Source organism: Lepisma saccharinum, chromosome 7, assembly GCF_977018435.1.
Source record: "Lepisma saccharinum chromosome 7, izLepSacc3.1, whole genome shotgun sequence".
Taxonomy (NCBI): Eukaryota; Metazoa; Arthropoda; class Insecta; order Zygentoma; family Lepismatidae; genus Lepisma; species Lepisma saccharinum.
Genome location: NC_139235.1, coordinates 91,946,745 through 91,969,498, shown reverse-complemented (window position 1 = coordinate 91,969,498; position 22,754 = coordinate 91,946,745). Strand labels below are relative to the sequence as shown.

General features: G+C 39.1%; 1 protein-coding gene across 3 annotated transcripts in view; it reads right to left on the bottom strand.

Annotated features, from left to right (window-relative positions):
* The window catches only part of Ttd14 (TRPL translocation defect 14), a 126,402-nt gene extending 107,811 nt beyond the window's left edge, over positions 1–18,591 (bottom strand). Inside the window, exons 1-3 of one of the 3 annotated variants that reach the window (XR_014441916.1) lie at positions 18,335–18,591; positions 17,250–17,317; positions 68–105 (exon numbers count right to left, since the gene is read on the bottom strand). Coding sequence is in view for 2 of the 3 variants with exons in the window: in XM_083125620.1 (XP_082981746.1) it covers positions 68–105; positions 17,250–17,317; positions 18,335–18,395 (167 nt within the window). In the remaining variant the exon portion in view is untranslated. The remainder of the gene's footprint in view (positions 1–67; positions 106–17,249; positions 17,318–18,334) is intronic. The other 2 variants (XM_083125620.1, XM_083125621.1) reach the window with 2 other exon arrangements.
* Between the last annotated feature and the right edge of the window lie 4,163 nt (positions 18,592–22,754).

The following is a 22,754-nucleotide window of genomic DNA, read 5'->3' as shown; positions in this document are numbered from 1 at the left end:
TGTGGATGAATCACAGGACAGGCTTCAGTTTCAATAGACAACAGAAGCTAGACAAGAGGATACTCACCTTAAAAGTACATTGGCTGCCTCAGGTACTCGATAGACCTGCAAGAGAAGAGAAAGACACAGTTACGGACAAGAAAAATTGCGAACCCCTTCAGAATGACATAAATGCGGAATAGTAGTGGATTCTGCAGTGAAATACTCCACGCGGTATCAGATATGCTTTCTTAACATCATCAGATGCTAGGTTAGGACCTAAAAGAAGGGGGGGGGGTTACATCAAAAGTAAAATGACAGAATCAGTGTACACGAAAATAATAAATCAATCTATTCTGCACATTTTAGGATATCCAGGATTCTTTCTCGTTTTGGCTAATTCCTGGACGTTTCCAGGTATTTTAAAATACATTCTCAGATCATTCTGTGGTGACTTAAGGGTTAAATCGCACTTGGCAGTCTAGAGAAAAAGATTTATTCAACGTTGAAAATATAAAGTTAAAAAAATGTACAGAAATTTCCCATAAACCGGTCTTTTTTGCGTGTATTTTCCAAATTCAGACTTTACCATGATTTCCACGATATTTCCAATTTTACCACGATTCCCAGGTGTGGGGACCCTGTTGATGCAATCTCAATGTATAAAATTAATCGTTCGCTTTCGTATTCATTCATATTTTTACGAAATATTTTATCCAAGAGAACTTTTAAAAAACATACAACTGATGCATCACACCTCAATTTTCACACCTTGTTGAGAGACTCATATCTGCACCGAGACATTCCACGGTATGACGGTGTGGATACAGATTAATACTGCGTACCCAAGTATTTGGAGATTAAATCCAGACTAAAGCATTCTTTACGCATTCATGTTCATTGATTCTATTTTATCTTACGTCGCTTTTCTAGATCTTTGGTTAATCGCGATGATAAGAACGAATGCTGAACTAATGAAAAAGATGGAACAAACGCACTAACGGCTAATTACATTTCTTGCTTTGGGGAAGGCTAGGAATTCAGCACTATTTATAAAGTGGGAAAATGCACATTATTATTATTATTAGTGGTGCGGGTTGTGGTGGTAGTAGTAGCAGCTGTATCACTATCAATGACTAGCTTAAAACAATAATTGATAAATCAATAATAAATTATTCATTTTTTCACACTAATACGTATTTTTTCCCCAAGTATTCACTCTTGATTGCTGGTTCTCCTGAATAGTTATTGTTGCATCTTGAAAAACGTTTATTAGCCTATGAGTCTCGCTCTGTAAGTTTATGAAACTAATATAATCCCTTGTATTAGGGTGGATCAAATGAAAATTGAACAGGAGCCACAGAATGAAATCAACAAGGTTTAATTCAAACGTAATCTCCAAAGTTACAAAAGCTTTGTCCCACTGTTTCACCAAGCGGTGAATACCCTGCTCGTAGAACTTCTTTGGCTGAGAACGGAACCAGTTCAGAACATTATCCATGACGACGTTGTCCGAGTGGAACCCTTCAATGCCTTTTTCAACGGACCAAAGATATGGAAGTCGCATGGTGATAGATCAGGGCTATACGGTGGGTGTTTCAACACTGTCCACTCAAACGTCGCCAACGTGTTACTTCTTAACAGCTGACGAATGTGGCCGCGCGTTGTCATGCAGCAAAACCACTCCAGAGGACAAGCCGGGCCGTTTGGCCTTGATTGCTGCTCGGACGATACTGCTGCCAGACCGCATATCACGTGCGACTATCTAAAGTCGTTTTTACGTTCAGAAGACACAATGGGCTCTTATGGACAATGCTTTTCTTATGGGAAAATACGAGCGCGCTGTTGTGAAATTTCTCTATTTACAAATTTAGCTTGCGTAAAATCGGTACCTGCAGTTTTGCAGGAAATTTTGTAGAGAATACGATGAACACAAAAAACTGGTAACTTGCATACATATTTTTAGATAAATTAGAAACGCAAATTTTCTGTGAAAACAAAATTTTTACATTGTTTTCATTCCTAACGTTAAAACATGCCGTAAAATTGAAGCATTCATTATGAAAAAAATTGACACTGTTTTTCAATTGTCATAGGTGATGGTGGTGCTCAGAATTTATCAATACTTTAAAGCATATTCGCATTAAAAATATTCAAATAAAGTATGTGGAGATTTTTTATATTCGTGCAGTAGAAAATGTCGTCGCTGGCCATTTTTTGTTCTTTAATTCCAAGTAAAAACTTCCAGCGACAAGGTTGTGGAGAATATAATGAAATTATTTTTTATAACCACTCAAAGGTTCCCAGAAATATTACTTCCATGCATTTGAAGTTTCTTTTTAAGCCGCACCGCGCGCGAAGTAAGGAGACGTTGTCTGGCCATCTTGAGCTGACTCACCGCAGCATTGCGGCTAATCACCACCAAGTTTTCGAGTTATTTTATTTCCATTCAGTAAAATATTAACTTCATGCAGTTTGTTATAATAGAATTGCAATTACTTAAATTTAATAATTGACTATTATTTCCAATGCTGCTGTTGTGAGCAACATTAGTGCTGTCGCAAATACGTTGTTTTTGTTTACATTACTGTCGACATTAATACTGAAATGAAGATCACCTTTCAATTTCCAACGTACACAAATTCATAGACACCATATTAACCCTTGAAAGGCTTTCCAACACGTGACAAAATATGGGGCTTCAAGATAGAAATATGGCATGCCTTGCTTGAGTCATTGACGCCTTATCAGTTCATTTGTTTGTTTAGGTTGCAACTTGAATCTAACCCATGTGCCAGGTTCCCCTTAATGGATCGAGAGATCTGCTTTGGTCTGTTTCGACTTTTTTCCTCTCTCGAAAAAGTGTTTTCAGTTGTGTGAGCGCTCGGTGATTTTTACTTTTTTAAGTGATTTCTAAAGTGTCATTGTTATAGACAACGTGTCTTTATTTCGTGCATTACACTCGCGCGTGTAGTGATCGCAATGGATCGTAGGAAAAAGGGTAAGATAATTAAAAGTGGCGAGAGAACAGCAGTCTTACGTGTGTTCGCCTACTTGAAGGAAAAGAACTCCGGACGTAGCCAATCGTTTATTGTTAGTGAACTTTGGACTGGTGTCAGTAAAAGCACCTTCTTTAGATTAAGAAAGGAAAGTGGCAAAGGACCAGTCTCTACACCGCGAAAAAGACAAGGTGGGCTTCAATATAAAACCAGCAGGGAAGTGAAGTATAATGACTTCGTACGTAGTGCTATACGGCGGAAATTTCACACATTTCTGTCTCAAAATACTTCCCCTACAATTAGGGCCGTAATGAAGGAAGTTAACGATGACAATGATTTGCCCAATTTCACTTATTCAACGTTTTACCGTTTGGTAAAAGAAATGGGGTTCGAATTCGACAAGCGAGGAAATAAAGCACTAATGATTGAAAGAAACGATATTATATTGTGGCGACATTCATATTTACGGAAAATGAGAATTTAGGAATGAGGGAAGGGATATTGTGTACTTAGATGAAAATTGGGTAAACGTAGGGCATACTATGCCAAAGAATTGGAAGGACAAAACAATAAAAACTCCTAAAGAAGCTTATTTGCCTGGATTATCCATGGGTCTTCAAGGTTCTACTGGTCGGGGTCCACGATTTGTCTTGCTGCACGCCGGTGGTAAGATGGGGTTTGTAGAGGGGGCTAAACATGTTGTTTTTTTAGCAAAAAAAAATGTTGCTAACTACCATGACGAAATGGACGGTGTTCGGTTTGAACGGTGGTTCAAGGAGCAATTGCTGCCCAATATTCAGCCAGGGACGGTCATTCTTATGGACAACGCGTCTTAGCACTGTACAAAAACTAGAAACTATTCCTACTTCCAAAACCCGTAAGGAAGAAATTAGGGAATGGTTGAAATAAAAAATATCGCCTTTTCAGATGCCTGTGTATTAAATTAAATGAAGACCCAGGGGGGAAAACGATGAATGTCGATTTTTCGCCCATTTTGAGATCGCATAGCTCAGAAGCTGTACTATAAGAATGTGAACGGCCTTAGGGGGGAAAACTGTGAGAAGTGCCTGAAAAACGCATTCAAACATACGGGGCAAGGGGGAAAACCGATGAAAGTTCGAGCGTCGGGGGAAGAACGATGAGTGTTTTCTGTTAAATAATATGTGCCTCACTGAAACGGGTTAGCGCTACGGGAAGGTTATTCCAGTCGTTCGTTGTGCGTGTGTTGAATCGTGCAGTGTTGTGATCAGTTCTATTGTGTACTATTTGTGACGAACCTGAATGTTTGCTTAATACTTGTTGAGATATTAACATTTTAAATGTTTGTTCTTTCAAATTATGTTACAGATGTCGCAGACAACTTTAATTAGATTGGTACAGTTGTGGTTGGAATTTGTATATATGTTTGGAAATGTCAATCTGTTCGCATTGGCGTCACGTTCCCATCTCAACAGAGGAAGTGACTCGTACAAGTCGCAAAAAGCTGTGGTTGAAGCTGGCATCAATGACTCTGAAAAATCAAAAAGACAAACAGAACTCTCAAGACTGGAAACAGAACACAAACTTCATTTACTGAAAGCTCAGAAGTTTTATTCCCTCAAGAAGTTGTACAAAAAGAAGAGTAGAAAGGATGACACCATAGCTGCAGTTACCATGGATTTTCAGAAAAATTTACCGACCCCCAACATTAGCACCAATGATGTGTATTATAAACGTTAGTTGAGCTTCTACAGCTTCAATATTCACATCATTTCCTCTGGTGATTCAGTTTTCTTCACGTACGACGAGACCTGCTCATCAAGGGTCAGATGATGTGTGCTCTATGGTCGACAGTTTTGTGCACAACTTTTTGCCGGAAACAGTTCGTCGCGTGGTCATCTTTTGTGATTCTTGTGCCGGCGAGAACAAGAACTATACTGTCATTCGATGCCATCAACATGATTTTTCCAATCAGGGGCCACTCCTACTTAGAGTGCGATAAAAACATGAGCTACATAAATCAACAGTCCTATGTTGAGTTGCCGGACGAATGAAGAGATGTAATAAGGAGCAGCAGACACAAACCAACGCCATTTGCTGTAGTAACCTGCACGAAGGAGCTCAAGACGTTAACTGAGTTCTTGAAGCCAATTTACCTGCCAGGCCAGTGCGTTGTTTGGAGATACGAGCTGAAAACCCTACCAAAATTTTCTACCGCAATACCCATTTTGGCACTTAGTTGCGCGCTGATGTTATGTAGCGACCACCGAAGCGAGGAAAGAACAAAGGGACCTCTACTTCACCTAGAACCATTTTGAGAAACCTGCACGGTGGACCGCTGCCCATTCCTTTGCCCAAGTACAAGGATCTCCAGGATTTGAAGGGATTTCTCACCAATCCATGGGCTCAACAGTTTTACGAGACCAACGCTACAGTAGAAAATGATGAGGATCTCTATGTGGACTACTTAGTTGATCAGGAATAGTTTGTGAGTTACCCCCAAGACTGATCCAAATTTTTTCATTTTGATTAGTTTGATAAATAACAAACATCACTCTTTTTAACGTTGTAGTGTTACTCTCATTTTGTCTTTGTTCATTAGTTCACACCTGCAATGTAGAATTAAAACCACATTTTTTCGGCATAATTTTGTTTATTACTCTTTTTTGGTTTAAAAATAATTATTTTGGCATATAATGGCGTATTTATGAATAGAAATACTTGTTTTTCATCTCCTGGCAAATCGTCTCGAATGAACATTCATAGTTTTTCCCCCTGCTAATGACATGCTAATGAACTGTAACGTTCACAATATATTAATATTAATTACATATAATTATCATTATATATACAAAATATGTAACGCCTTCATTGTGAAGGAAGCTCATCATTTCCCGGCGACATGAGCTAGCGCTGTATTGGCAACACTGTGCGGTTTCTCCATAAGCGCCGTTGTGTCTTCTGAATGTGAAAACTACTTTAGGGAGAGTCCATTATGCAGTAGGGGGTTTCTTTCCTTACCTCCCGCTATATCTCTACACAGGGTTGTCGCCACACATACATAAATATAAGCGAACACATCCACTGTGTCGTTTTTATTTGATCCACCCTCATATATATATATATATTCCATGTCTCCATATGCAGAGTTCACCGACCCCTCCTTGTGCAATGGTTTAAAGTGAAAACAGGGAAAACAAAAAGCCCTTCCTTTAAATTCACATATTTTATTTATTTTTTAACCAATAATAACAAACGTATTGAATATTTATACATGGTGATTCATAATTCCCATCGGGGATTCGAACGGTTATAGTACTAGAACTATAACACACAAAGGAAAAAGGTGCATATTAGTACATAAAGAATCTCTCCAAAGTTGCACTCGTAATACATCACTTATTGTGTACATTGGTTAACACAAAGCGTTCTGCGTCTTGGAATTTGCTAAATGTGAGTCGGTTGTGACGGTACAACGGAGATTCGTACACAATATCAAACTGAAATAACCTGCAGACAAGACAATACGTCAGGGCATGAAATTTCAAGTTTGAAACCAGTCGCCGGACTAAAATCTTTGGTCGCCACTATTTTATATTGATAAATAATAAAAATATGAGCAATTATTAAATATTAATGTTTGTGTAGCGCTGTCGTTCTGCACTGAAGTACCACTTATCAATCGCAGCTGCTGGGTCAAACTCTCACAGGGAGGATGGGGGGGGGTCCGTTTACAGAAACTCTGAGCAAATCATCCAGTGTCTCAGTCTTCAGAGAGTTCCTGTAAGTAGTGTTGAGTCTGTTGTGACAGCTGAAACCTCCCTCACATGAGGCTGTGCTCACTGGTATAACAGCACAAAATGTCAAAATCTGGAGCAAGTTGGGGAATCTTGCTGAACACTCTGCACTGTGGATCTTCTCCAGCGTCTGATTCAAAGCTGGAGAAGGAAACAAAAGTTTGTATTCTGTCCACACTGCTGACAGAACATCCATTTTCTCATTATAAAGGATCGGGTTAAAGTATATGTAGATCTTCTTTATTTCTTCTATCCCAAACTGAAGAATATTTTCTTTGGGAGGCCAACCCAAGGTGTCGAAAACATGCAGAGATGCAATCGCATCTGTTGACGACGGCAATGTTTATGTGATGTACACCTTCGCATTGTTAATTAAGTTTCCTCTAACAGTGTTAATTAAGTTTCCTCTAACAGTCTGAAACTCTTGCACATCCCTGATCTTCCCTGAAATGGATACATGGTCCAAGAAATCTTGTTCGCTTGGTCCAACATTAGATTCCAGGTCAGCCAAAACTGAAATAGTGTTCAATTCTTATTTTCAGAGATGAAATCAAAAGATTCTTATTTTGTAGTGCCACGCTTAAAAGGTTCAATTTCCCGTAGAAATCCAAAAGGAAGTACAGAAGCTAAACAAATTTAAATTGCTTCAAACTTTTCAGCAAATCCTTAGCTTTAGCGCCATCATTGTCTTTTCATGGGCCACCTGTTCAAGATGGGTCACAACAGCTTTCCATGATTGCAAGAGAGCTCTTTTTGCACGTTCTTTGCTGGCTAACCACCTAATAGTGTGGATATCACTCAGTTTTCAAATTTCTTCTATAACTTCTGCCGTTTCTCTCAAGAGGTGAAGTCTTGAGGCGTGTTTGACACACATTTGAAACAACGAAATTTTAGTCGCCATCCCAAAACTTTTGGTCGCCAATGGCGACCGGAAATTTCGCGCCCTGCAATACGTGCTTGGTACAAGTTCAAGGAGACTGGCTGCCTGTACGATGCGAACCGAACAGGCCGGGTGGGGCCGTCTGCTGAGACCGTAAACCTTGTGCGAGAAGCATTTGCCAGGACAGGAACCCTCAGAAATCAACACGTCGCGCGAGTTGGGAATTCCAATGTCGCAGCCAACTGTGTGGTGCATTCTACGCAAACTCCTTCACGTGAAACCATACCGGGTGCACCTGTTGCAGGCGCAGTCCCCAGGATCACAATCCTAGTTTCCAGTTTTGCGTGGTTTTACAAGAGAAGCAAGAGGAAGATGGTTTTGCAGAGAAAGCGATTTTTTGTTACGAGGGCACGTTTCATGTCTGGGAAGGTGAATCGTCACAATGTATGCTTTTGGGGCACGCAAAACCCTCACTTAGTGGTGCACCACATTTGTGATTCCCCTAAAGTGAATGTGTTTTGTGCAGTTCCTTAGTCAAAAGTGAGTGGGCCATGGTTATGGTTGTAATGTACATAGATATGCTCAGGGCTCGAAAAATCCCGGTCGCCATGGCGACTAAAAATTTCAGCTGTAATATGTATGAAATTTTGATGATTCTAAGCTCAAATTGCAGTACAGCGTAAGTTAGCAAATGATTATTTTTTTTTATCAACGTTGTGAACATTCCGTAGAGTCAATAACAATTTCTTACCCTTTGTCCCCCATTTCCTGCTTTCTCAAATAATTTAACGATGTTTTGAATACCGTGATGCTCAGCATCTTATACAGAGTGTTTCAAAAGTCGCACAACCAAAACTTTGGAAATGTATATCATGAAAACCGTAAGAGAGATTTACAACGGGTTTTCCGCATTATAAAGCCTCATCCATTGAGATATTTTTCAACGCTTAAAATTATCAGTTCACTCCGTACAGAAAATTATATAAATTAATAACTGACGGAAAGAAACATTCAAATTTTTCCAGAAATGAACTTCTGAGTAAGAAATTATCGAAGGGTCAAAATTAGACATTTGATGACTGATGCCATGTCAGCCTGTCAATTGCGACCAATATTGGTCATGTGCAACATTTGAATTTTTGACTCGCGATTTTAAGGGTAAGTGAAAAGTGGCATTTTTGGGACATATCTCCATATATGGCAAGACAAGCAGGTCGAAATATTGCCAACAGTCGCATGCAACATGTGTCTAAGTATTGGCTATACATTTACGTGAAAAATCGTAAATCAAGATTTTGTGCCGACATTAACCCTTTGAGAGAATCCTATACTGCCCCTGGTTACATTGAATTCTCTTCGCTCACTTTCGCCGCTACTGTGCCTGTTTTTTAAATTGATTCAGCATGGCGTATTCATTGGAGCAGTGCGTCTGCATTGTGCAAGAGGTTTTCCAATAAAAATGCCCTGCTTCTGCTGTACCTCACAAAGCAACTGTTTTAAAACCAGTCAAACACCAACATATGATCCCACAAATTGTTTAACAGTAGGCATTTATTGTTGAAAATTAGGTCTCAGATGTTGTCAGCAAATTAACAATGTTTTTAAAATAATGTAATTGCTTTTATTTAGATAAATGCTAACATAAATTTATGAACCCAGTGATAGCCTACGTGATTAGTTTAGTGCAGAAAACCGGTGTAAATATCTCATACGATTTTCATGATATACATTTTCAAAGTTTGGATTGCGCGACTCTTGAAACATACTGTAGTATGCACAATTGCTAATAGGTGGTTTCCTGGCGCCTAGCTTTGAAGAAAATTTTTCAAGCACTGGACATGCTGCAACGTTGGGTAATGCCACAATTGCAGGAAAACAGCGAGGACTTCATTTTTCAGCAAGATGGCGCTCCTCCACATTTCCATGAGGCCGTCCGTGCTTACCTCAATGCTGAACTTCCTGGTCGTTGGATTGGGCGTGCTTCCCGAGATCTCTCTCCTGTACTTCCGTGGCCACTACGCTCACCTGACATAACTCCATGCTTTTTGTTTCTTATGGGGTTAAATCAAATATCGTGTATTCGTGCCCCATTGCTACGTGATTTAGCGAGAAAGGATCACGCATGCAGTCGCTGGTATTAAGCGTGATATGTTGGGACGTGTGTGGCGGGAGCTTTATATCAGGATTGATGTCTGCCGCGTCAACAGGGATGCACATATATAATGCTTATATATTATATGCACAATATATAGTGCTTCTATATATAAATCTACAAAAATCTTGGGTGGAATAGAGTTCCGAAAATCACCCTTTCCAAGCCATTATTGCATCCGCCACTGGATCCTAGTAGCAGATTAATCCTTTCGAGACCGTTAGGTTGCTTTATCATCTCTGGTATTCACCTTAGACTTGCATAGCCTCGGTGTCGTCTTTAGTTGTCTGTTTCGACGCTACGAGGGTTCGAAAAGCGAATTTTTATCCTTAATATATACTGAACCAACCAACAAAGCTTACTAATGACTTGGCCTTGCAATTATCATCATCAAAATACATGACTTAAAAATAATCGTGTAGATATCCGCACGTAGAGTCGCACGGTAAAGTAAATTTGGTTTAGGTATTTTTTTTTCTTCAAACGTACCAGTCTCGAAAGAGTCCGAACTCTGACATTAAGTCAGAGCAGGTTTCGGCGTTCCCAAAGGGGGGGGGGGGTTGATGGGGGATAAACCCCTCCTTTGCCCCAGTATTCCTAAAAGAAAAGAACGACAAAGGTAGGAAAATATGACAAAATGAGGGCTGACTACCAAGAAAAAGTATACGTAACCCCTCCCTTTTGAAAATCATGGGCACGCAACTGGGTGCAGACAGTATTGTTCCAGCTTACAATCAATAAGTAAATTTAATCTATCATGCAGCTCAGTTCATATTATGTTGATAAACACAACCAGAAAATTTCAAGGTCCAATCTTGCACGACGACTCGATGCGTCAGATCCAAAAATATCCGACGGGAAAGATGTTGAAGAAATCTTACACTATGGCATCTTATGCAAAGGAACATGAAATTGTATTCATTGCAAGCGCGTGGTAGAACAGGTTTTGCTACATGCTGAGGGTTCATGTACCATTGAACTGCCCCCCCCCCCCCCAATATTACTCACATCTCCAAGTACCCAGTCAACAAGGGAATGTTACCACAACGTTGTGGCAACGTTAGCCCCTAACATACCTAACGTTGAATGTATGTTGATACAACGTTGTGTCCACGTTTAAGGGTCATTTTTTTCAACGTTGAGGCAACATTGGTTGACAACGTTATCACAACATATACTGAACGTTATGTACCAACGTTGCCACAACTTTTTTGCAACATTACCTTGCTGCCTGTGTAATTTACGAATATATCAATGCATATTTAAAATATGGTTATTTCGCATGGTAAGCTATTAGCAATCTTGCCAAGCCATTTTTGTATATAATTCATATGCGTAACAGGAAAAACTCATGTTTGTAAAGTCACAGTTTCTCTTAACATATTACAAAAACTTTTCCTGCTCCACCAAAATAGGCAATTGTTAGTCTGGAGATTTTGATGAACTAACCAATCTCTAACTACGCCTGGTAATCAGTTTCTTTTTGCAGTACTTAGCTCCTGATTATATAATCTGGAATAAAAATATTTATCATGGGAGTTTCACTTGTATTCAACACATTTTATTTTCTGATCTTCCTTACAAATTCAATATTCACACATCTTTCGAAGGATAATAAAACACATTTTTTCACTAACTACAATCGAAAGTATCCTTATTTGTGTTACTAAAAGTTCTGTTTGTTTTCATTTGAGTCGCACTGCCATCTAGTGTACGCTGTAGGAAATATAAGGTTTGATGGTCAGTGCACACACAAATTCAGATTAAACAAAACACTCCGATCTGACTCTTGTGGCGCTCATGGTGGTGACCATCCAAACTAAAGCGTATTCAGTGGAATGTTTTTTGTAACGTTGATGCAACGTTATCACAACGTTGTTAACCTACATACAACATTCATCATAAATACAACAAGCATACAACGTTGTGGCAACGTTATCACAACGTTGTTTCCCTACATACAACATTCATCATAAATACAACATTCATACAACGTTGTGGTGGCAACGTTAGTGTGTTGACTGGGTTGCTTCACAGACTCCAACCGCTATGGCATCATCTCTTCTCTGACCCCAAACGGTTGCGAATACTGCCGAGCCATTTCACAACGATTTGAAATTATATTGGCCAATAGAAACAATAGCTGAATCACTTGTTAGGTGATATTTAAATCGCTTTAAACTCGAGAGGATTAAAAATTAAACGATTCAAGTATCATTACTTCTGTCAAGTGGATCAGGCTTCGATTCCCAACTGGAGAGACTCCACTGTAAACGGGCCCTTCTGTGCACTGGATCAAACGAGAAGATACTACTACATATGAAACCATACAAGTTTGCAGTTACTGCAGGCATTGCGCTCCGGTGACGGCGACAATGGTTTGATTACAGAGTCGCAATGCTGCACGACATGGAGAAGAACGACTATTCAGAAGGATCTAGTTTTTATTGATGAATCGACGGTTCGTCTCATTGGTAAGGAGAATTTCGGAGAAGGAATTTCCTGGCGTAATCGTGTAACACGAGACTCACCGAAGTTGAATGCGCTTTGTGCCACTGAGGCAAGGAAAATGTACGGGCCTTTCTTCTTCACCGAGTTAAGGGTCACAGGACTGTCCTATCTAGATATGTTACGAGCTGCTTGTTTCCCTCAGCTTGAAGATGTCTCAGAAGACTACATTTCCATGCACAATGGGGCGTACCACACTTCCAAGGGAATATCCGAAGTTACTTGAACGCCTCCATTCCGGGACGTTGGATTGAAAGAGGTGGACACCACGCACGACCTGGTGCATAGTTCTGACCGCCCAGGTCTCCCGACATCAACCCAGTATGTGCCACCTCTACCTGCAAATCTCGATTAACAGAGGTGTTGTAATGTTGTGGCTGCGGAGTCCATAATTGTAGTTACCGACTGAGCCACCGCGGCCACATAGCAAATGGCAAGAGGCACGAATGATTGACTGGACCTTCCAGGGTGTCCACTCTACGACCATGATAAAATTCCCGGTCTTCCAAGTTGAACTTCCCAGAAATTCAATGGGTACAAGATGTTCTCTATTTCTGCTTTATGTATTCCTGCCTCCCACACACAAGAATCTGTAGGATTCCAATGTAACACAAGTCTCAAATGTTACGGGATATATTAATCTACAAAAATTTGTTGCTTGTATAAGAATTTTGAACTCAAACTAACCTAACGAACTTCAAGATATCTTATCTTGCAACAATTTTCCATCTGCCAGATAGATTGTTCTACTCTGCAAAGGACACTAACAAACAGTTTTTGTTGTAAAAACAAAAAAAAAAACAGGTTATAAACAAATAAAACATAATGCCAAGAAGACTTATTTTCTAACAATAATCATTAATAAGGGATATGTTAATCATCCAAGGAAGGGCTGTGTTCCTAGTTATAAAAAATGCTTCACTAACTTTTTAAAATACAAATTTATGTTAGTCTTAAATTTTGCTTGTAGGCTGTTCGAGAAGCTTCAACTAATCCACAGTTGCCAGGCCCCACTCAGTCCACGTGGTAGCTAATGTTTTTTTCCTTTGATTTCTAAATACATTTTTACTGTGAATGCAACTAAATATTGACATTAACAACTATGTGTGGTGTGTTAAGTAAGGAACAAAGCTGTTTCATCCATATAATGTTCTCAATTTTAAAAATGTTTTAAACACTTGTAAAAAAATGAAAATTGTGAAAAAACAAAGCTGTGTGTTTTAAACGTTTAAAAACAAGTTGTTTAAAACACTGCCTTCTAATCTATCTGCCCCATGAAGGAAGGAATAAAAAATTTCTGGAGGTTGCCTGCCCGTAGAAGATGGACATGGATATCACAGCCTACATTAGCAGACTTGGCAGAAGGAGCATTAGATGAATTGTATAGTAATAACTCAAGAATCACAGCTTCCTTTCTTGCAAGTAAAAAAAAAAGTGTACATATAAAAAGGATCAATGCCAAAACTATAAGTAACAGTTCAAGGAATCACCTCATATATGTAAGGGTTATCAAAAGGTCACTAAGTGACTCTCACATAAGCACACAACTTGAATGCCGGTTCCTACACATGACCCATCATGAAAAAGGAAGTGTGAGCACTTATTTACATTTCTCAGCGACCACAGTATTTAGAGAATATATAATATACAAATATCTTGACTTATCAGCTTGGCATCTGTACAATTTGTGCTTTTCATTCAAGTTGGTGATGGATTGCAGACATACCAGATAACATTCCACATAGAACAGCCAAACAAAATAAATGCACCACTGATCAAATTGAGTGATTTTGGTTATTTTGCTTAGTTTTCTGCCACTTTTGGTTAATTGCAAAGATAAGGTTAATTCATGATATCTAAACTTGCACTGGTACAGTGACTAAATGTATGCTTCCCAAGTCCAAGAACAGGAAAGTCGCCATAGCTTTAAAAGTAAATAGGAAAAACATTTACATACTGTGTTATAGCATGAAGTTTATTGTCTTCTACCATACTATAGATAACTATTGTACACACTGGATTGAATTAATTCAAGACTGAGTTATCTGACAATATTTTTTGTGTTTGTGGTGATGAATTAAATTATGTCTACTTCAAAAATAGGCTTCACACAATCATCAGGCAAAGCAGACATGTCAAACACATAATCTGTTTCATCACTAAGACCAAGTCCAGTATCAATTAGCCTTTCCGATTTCCTTTGAATGTCAGATTCTATACATTTTTTTTTCTTTTTGCTTTATTAAGACACCCAAGCTTTAACTTTCTAGTCAGCCCTCCTGATGGCACAGTGGTAACGCTGCTGCCTTGTAATAAGAGGTTCCATGTTCAATCCCGAATTTAAAATATAGGTCCAGTCCCAATTAGCCTACAAGAGCATAAATTGGACTTAAAACCAAGTTTTAAGCAATTTTATGCCATCTTGTTACATCATATTACACACACAGAGTCTGCACACCCCTTATAGCTGGCTGGTATGGGTGAGCGTAAGGTCCTGGTAATCAAGTTGGTCTCTTATTGTGTTCATAAGAAGTACTCAAAATATAGAATTTTCATAAATAATGCATACATGCAGTAACACACACAGATCAGTAGTTAAAATAAAATGCTATTAGATTTAATCACCTATAAAGAAGTGCTTGTATGGAGTACTGCCAGTCAGGAGTGCCCATCCCCCCAGAGCCAATGGTGTGTCCCACCATTGACCTATATCTCCGTATCCAATCATCGTAGGCAGGTAATAGATTTTTAATCTTAATCCTCATTAGATGGGCTACAAAAGAGATTGTTCAATTTTTCGATAATGTCGGTGGTTTTGACGTAATTTAAAAAATAATCTTCAAAAAGTGAATTTTTTCTAGTACTTTCTGAAGTTTTTGCCTTGTAACTTTTGAGCAAATTAAAGGGCAAAAAATTGTGTCGAATAAAAGTTGTAGCCTAATATATAAGCTTTAAAACAATATCAGTTTTAATATATTTTAATAAAAGATGTGCCATAGAATGTGTCTCCAAATGGAAGGCAGCACCAAAAAAAGTATGTCTTTATCATAGTCCGGCGGTTAAGTCCGGAATCATTGACTTTTCGATAAGAGCATGAGACTTGGTAGAATCAATTGTTATACCACTTGCTGATGGCCGCCATCTTGAAAAGAGTCCGCCATATTGGATATTTTTGACTTCATATCTCTCTGGAACGGTGGCACCTTTCAACTTCAGCATTTTTCAGAAATGCTACAAATAATATAAAACTTTCATAATATAGCTATCAATAAATCTATTTTTCCAAAATAAAAATAGTGGTCTTGTAGAAAACTCACTATAATACTCTATGTGAATAACTCAATGTTAAATGTCTTAATAATTATTGGTTACGGAGATATAGGTCAATAACTGAGTCTCTGCAAAATTGATGTTCGGGGGTTGCTGGGGTGGAAGCACCATGAGGAGGGGCGGGGACTTTTGGAATTTTGCATTACAAGTAGTGTTATAACAACTGACCAAAATTCAGCTTTTACGGAATTATTCCCCGACATGAAACCTTTATTGACTGGGCTAGTAGATTGGCCTCAACACCTCCATGGTTTTCAACAGAGATCAAATTTATGGTCATTTAATCTTGAAATTTACTCTTACAACCCACTAAATTTAAAAGTAACCCCCTCCCAAAAGAAAATTCTGGATAAATCCTTGGTACCCATGGATCAGAACTTTATTGAGAGAGAGGTCTACGATTGAACAGCAGATGGCACACGTAATTGTAGTTGAATTGTTCATCAAGTCATCCATCAACTTTTGTTTTACACAGTGCGGCGGTAATGACATCTGCAGGTACTGGTTCCAAATGTTTTATGATTTTTCACAAATTTTGTAGGAGTGCTAGCTAGTGCTTTACAATACTACACAAGGTCATGGGAGTAACTTCGAAGCTTGAAGAAACTAATTAGTATAGAAAAAACCTATACTAAGCATTATTTACCAGAGAAATTATCATTTGATTGGTAATTGTTTACTATCCCTCGGACACCTATAACTTCTGAGTTTCGTCAATTTTTGACATTCGTACTTACCTATCTGCTTCAAGGAACATTCCGTGAATGGTTTTTGGGACTATCCATCCGGAATCGGTACAAAATTTAAACAAAAAAATTATTTTCGTTTGAAATTTTTTACTCAAATTTTCCACAGATTCCGGGCTCCGCCCCTGGGGTAATTGACCTACCGCCCCCAACCCCTAACGCAGCCCCGCCTCCGCTCCGGCTTTTTCTATAGACTCCCTGTTAAAGGCATGTTAGAAATTGGCCGAAGTCACCTGCCCCCAATTGAGCCCCAAACTTTTAAATTTGAAGAAATCCGTTTCCAGGATACGGAAAACTTACCTGAATTTCACAAAAAACACTTTCCCGATGTTAGACAATACTACAGGAACTTATTACGGTAAGTAGTTTCTTCTGTAGAAATGAAGAAATCTGTCCGAAGGATAGTAAACTAGTACCCAGATGGGTAAGTAGAAATGTCAATAATTGACGAAACTCAGAAGTTATAGGTGTCCGAAGGATAGTAAACATTTACCCAGAAAACATTAAGACACTGAAGTATGTGTTAACATAATTAGAACCTGAACCATGTAAGAAATGTCTGTGCACCATGTTAATTTCAGAATTAAACAATCGGAACTTGGGCCCAACTGCATCTCAGCACTGGCATAGAATAGGAGGTTATATATGTACATATATGTATAAAAGCAATGGGCAATTTGCCTAGTTTTAGCCACTGATTGAACAAGTTATTCTTAGCTGCCGGTTATCAGATAGTACAACTGCCAAGAAAACTATATAATTTTTCGGAAGGTACAATGTCAAAAGTGGAAGTAAGGTCAACTCAGTTAATCCTGCATAGTTGTCATTCAACTGCATAATGTCACGTGAAATTTCAAAGATCTATAAAAAATAACCTACCTTCCAACCAAGATTTTCAAAGAAGGTACATAAGCGTGTTTGGCCAGTTGTCTTCCCACCACATGGGCCTGAAAAAGAAGAAACCAGTGTAACACGATGAATAAATTTTCTTTCATGCTACCACTCATGATTCACAGACATGCTGTACCTGATCAAATGAAGGCTATATATATAAATTCTCAACATCTTTCTGCAAATTCCATGTTAATAATTTATGATGTTGCAATAGAGAAGTTTCTGAATTTATAGAGATGGCTGAACTTAACTTTCACACACTATGCACAGCAAAAACAGTGAAATCAATTAGTTCAAAAATAAAATTGTGTATGTAAGTTATCACATGGAACTTTACAGATTTGTTCCTAAACTTAATTACACATGCATTTTATTTCACACTAAAACACAGGGCCTACTTGTTACCTGTATTCAAGAGGTTCTAGGTTCGATGCCTGGTGGAGCCCATTGCACAGCGGTTTATTTCGGATTCCACTTTAATCTGCAAGTCCAGTCCCGACAATCCTATCTGAGCATAAAGTGTATTTCAACTCCAAACGACAACGATCATTTATCGATTAAGCGTACATACAAGAGCAAAGTGCATGGATGTACCGGGAGTTTTTTTTTTTTACAATATGAAACAAACAGTTTGGGAACTGAAATGCGCGCAACAGGGCATGTCATCTTAAGTACAAGGCTTACCGCCTTCACGTGTGATATCTTTGAGCGCAATTCTCATTTGTACGTAATAATTTCCCTTATTGCTACATCAGTAAGAAAATTCTAAATAATATTTCCTTACTTTCTTAACTGTGAAATAAGACATGCAATTCGACAGCAAATGACACGAGAGGTACATTCGCAGTGATCAATACGGTAAATGTTCTTGTTTTTTCACAAAAAAAAATACATTGCTAAAACTAAACCATCGCAGAAAGGCAAATTAGTCCCGAAATATCACACGACAATGGAGCCAGCGCCCATGTCTATATTTTGCTATATATAAACAACTATTTTTACTTCGTTACAAGTCTCACAAGAAAGCGGCAAATCAAAATTAACTTTGTATTATTTGCAATTCAACTCACCTCCAGTAAGAACAAGCTTATATACCCGCTTTTTTCTTGGCTCCGTTACTTGATTATTCATTGTTGTAAGATGATAAGTAACAGATACGGTCAACTTGAATTTATAGTTATGTTATGGTTAACTGAAGTTATTGTGTTAACTATAAATTATCCATTACGCGCTAAAAACAATACGATCTTGCACTATAGAGGCTTTGGTCCTTGCAGGCCATGCAGCCTGGCGGCGGCCTAAAGAGCAACTGGGACGAGGAGTTCTGCTAAGAATCAGATTAGTCTTAAAATTAACCGCCTGGTGGCAGCACCATCCGGAGCAAAAACCATGTGTTTCAACAGTTTCAACTTTAGAAATCCAATCATAACACAAGCATAAACGAAAACCGTTTAAAGGCGGGAAAATATACTACATTCATCATATTCATGAATACTCTATATTCCTTGCATCAATTCGTGGTTGCCCTCTTATGGAAAAAAAAAAAAACATATGACATAGGCGATCGCGTTCATCCTCCTCCGGAGGGCTACCTCACAAGGGCAGCTCCGGAACATATAATCTGTCCCAACTAACTGTGGAGCAGGCAAACGAGAAGAAGTCTCTGCGCAAGTAGTGACGCGAGACGGATCTACCCAGGAGGTGCTCGTTCGGCGGCGCAGATCGTATGCGCAGTTGTCCGTGGATGCATTACGTCATCGTCGAAAAGCTCGGCACGGAAAAGGCTGGTTCCTTATGCAAATATTGAGATATTTGACAACGAATATCTTCTAAAATATAGTAGCAGGGGAAAAGTTACAACTTTTACTGTTAAGATCCATCTTTTCTAATCAATTTATCACAAAGTTGATTCAAATGTGTAAGATGGTTTTCAAGAAATCGTGTTACGAAGGAACCCCTGTTTTGTTCTCTCTCCAGGAATTCTTTGTAGGGGGGGCGAAGTCAATCCTAGAGAGCGAAATTTGTGTCGCATTGGCAGATATAGCGGGGTACACAGATACACTTGTCCCCTCCCCCAAAATATATAAATAACAGATATAAATATGATATCTTTAAACTGCAACGAACAATAAAAACTTCGAGCAACATCAAATAGCAATATTTCGATAATGACCTTCCTAGATTGCCAAAGAATCAGTGGCGTGCCCAAGGAGGGACTGGTGGGGGTTATACTCCCCTTTTGGTCCAATATTTTATAAAAAGAACGTCAAAGGCAGGAAAATATGGCAAAATGAGGACACTGACTACTTAAAAATGTAGACGTAACCCCTCCCTTTCAAAAATCCTGGGCACGCCACTGCAAAGAATATAAAGTATATTTACAGGTCAATAATGTTAATAGATGATTAATATGTATACCAACAGCTTTGGGCCTCTCTGCAAAACTGATTAAGGGACATGGCCGTAGGCAGGAAAAAAATTCGGGGGGGGTTCATTCATAATTGTTCCCATGGGCGTCGCCAGAAATTTGAATAATAGAAATAATAACAATAATTGTACAATAATAATTAAAATTTCATAATAATAAAACAATTTTATTCAATAATAATAATACTAATAATTATTATTATTATATTATTGTTATATCCTTGAGGGGGCTTACTCAATCCAGCAGATGAGTGAATATCAAGCACAAGTTTCTTTTTGGTTTTTTTATGTTTCATACAGTATGTACTGAAATGCACAATTATTATACTTCATCATTAAACTTTAGATACCTTCAAGAGAAAAGCTTTAAAAGTTAGATGGAAATTTTAGATTTAAATTTAGATGTTGTTTGACTTTAAAATTAAATTTTTGGAATTTTGAAAAGTGTGAACCAGTTATTCTTTTTAAAAATTTAGCCTGGTGCATGAATTGTAACCTCAATCGCGAACGTAATGCGCTCCAAAACTGGAGATCCTAGGTTTGAACTCCTATCAAGGGGGATTTTCGACTTTATCGGACGGGGAATTTAAAAGCTGGAAAGGGAAATTTGGGACAATCATAAGGAAATTTTCAGTCTATATTCCTTGTGACGCAGGAGCAACACTGGAAAGATGACAGCAGAAGTGATAATGGAGGGGTCGCGGGTGGGTTACGATGTTTCACTCAAGTTTCAGAATTCCAAATGTATGAGAATTCTAGCTCGATCGTTTCAACATTGTCTCCTGTATTTTTGTGATGCTTCGAAAAAAAAAATTGAAAATTGGTTACAGATTTTGGTTTCTGAACTTCCATTAATCCAACATGTCAGAAGTTTCGGGGGGGGTTTGAACCCTAGAAACCCCCCCTCTAAATACGGCCATGTTAAGGGAGCCCTTTATAAAGCATGCTTCATAATGATTCCCTCTAGTTTCCGGTATGCAAGATTTTTACTCACAAAGGAATCTAACGTGAATCCAACAACACTATTGTGTTGTGTTATGTAAGAAAAATAGAATTAATTAAATAATAATGGTTATATATTATCTACACTTTGATGAATTGTGTAAAAATGTGTAGTACATTTTTTTGTACTTGCTAGAACATTAAAACATGGGTCCCTTAGTCTACCATGGACTCTATTTCCTTCAAAGGGGAGACTCTTGAATCACTAAAGACAATGTTTGCCTACTGGTTATGTTAACCATTTTGTGTGAATTATAGGTGAAATACATGTGTTTGACACCTGACAAACAAATAGGAATCCCTTGATTGATCAACTTCTTGGATTACAGTGTCATCGTTAATATTCCATATTAAGTTTCCAAGAAAGAAATTGTTTTAGTAGGGTGAAAATAACTTTACGGGGGCGCCATGGCATTCTCTTTAACATTTATTTCTACTATAGATCGTTTGGCTCCCAGGACCGACTCCCGCCGCCCCATATCTGTGGCTATGAACTTGGACTATAAAAATCGCAGATATTGCGAGCGAAGCGAGCAAGAACATTTTACGAAATGTATTTTATTTGTATAGAATTTGAAATGGATGGGGGGGCAATTGCACATCTGTGCCCCTTGCAAGTGCCCTTGGCCGTGTGGAAAAAAAATGCAAGGAACACGTAAAAACTAATGCCATCATGAGTATCCAATTGTCCTGCTATTCTTGGATTCTCCTAGTCTTGTTTTTTTACTTCAATGTTTGCTTCCCCTAGAATGGACTTCCGTCCAAGGTCGGGGGAGTGCAATGCCCCCTGCCCCCTTGTGCTTGCGGCACTGTTTATGAGTGTCTCTTCATCAATTTCACGTCATCACTCATATTTGCGATTAGCTAGAAGTGGCAGAAAAGCAACGATAAGTAACAAAAATTAAATATAAGTAACAAAAATTTAAGCAGTTTCAAGCAGGGTTTCGGAGCGGAGTGCGGAGCGTACTAAAGGAGCGCTCCGGAGCGACTTCGAAGCGTCATTTCTACTCCGCTCCTCGCTCCGGAGCGGAGCGTGGTACGACAGCACTCCGATCCGGAGCGGAGTGGTTCGATTTCTTGAGAGACACGCTCCGCTCCGGAGCGGAGTGGTTCGACTTTTTGAGTAGCACGCTCCGATCCGGAGCGGAGCGTGATATAACAGCACTCCGCTCCGGAGCGGAGTGGTTCAGCTTTTTGGGACGTACGCTCCGATCCGGAGCGGAGCGTGATACAACACCACTCCGCTCCGGAGCGGAGTGGTTCGGCTTTCTGGGACACACGCTCCGATCCGGAGCGGAGCATGATATAGCAGTACTCCGCTCCGGAGCGGAGTGGTTCAGATTTTTTAGACGCACGCTCAGATCCGGAGCGGAGCGTGAGACAACAGCACTCCGCTCCGGAGCGTGGTGCTTTTAACAGCACGCTTCGATCCGGTTAGGAGTTTTTTTTTTACACAAATGCTGTAATGCAACTATGAATAATGGAATGTGCGCATTAAAGCCGACTTCCGTGACGGAGTGGTTATAGTGGAACCGCATGGAAAAGAGCCTGCAGTCCTGTTTCCACGTACTCTAGTTGTTTGCCTGTATGATCGCCCCGCTTGGAGGGGAGGGACAGAGTGGATCATGTTTCCTTATGGCCCTAGTCGAACGGGTGAAGGGGGAGGTGCGCGGGGACTTTTGGCCGAAGCTTTTTTGTTTGTGGTCGCTCTACAGCACAGCACCCTATGACGTCAGGGATCCGTGGGGTGGTTCAAAACCCGGCATGGGCTTGTACAGGGTCAACGAAGTTAGTAATAAGTTTGTCTTATACACTTGTATGTTGAATTGTATCTTCTGCAAATATGCTGTATAAAGAAACAAACTGCCAGAGTACTAAGTGAGGCGAGTGTACAATCTTTGTGTGTATCGTTCATCAATTTAATCATAACATCGATCATCCCCATCTTCGCAATTAGCCAAAAGCGACAAAGAAGAGATGTAAAATGAACCAAATCAATCAATCATGCACATTAAACATTGGTAAAACAATACAAGAATGTTGTTTTGGCTCATGAGAGAG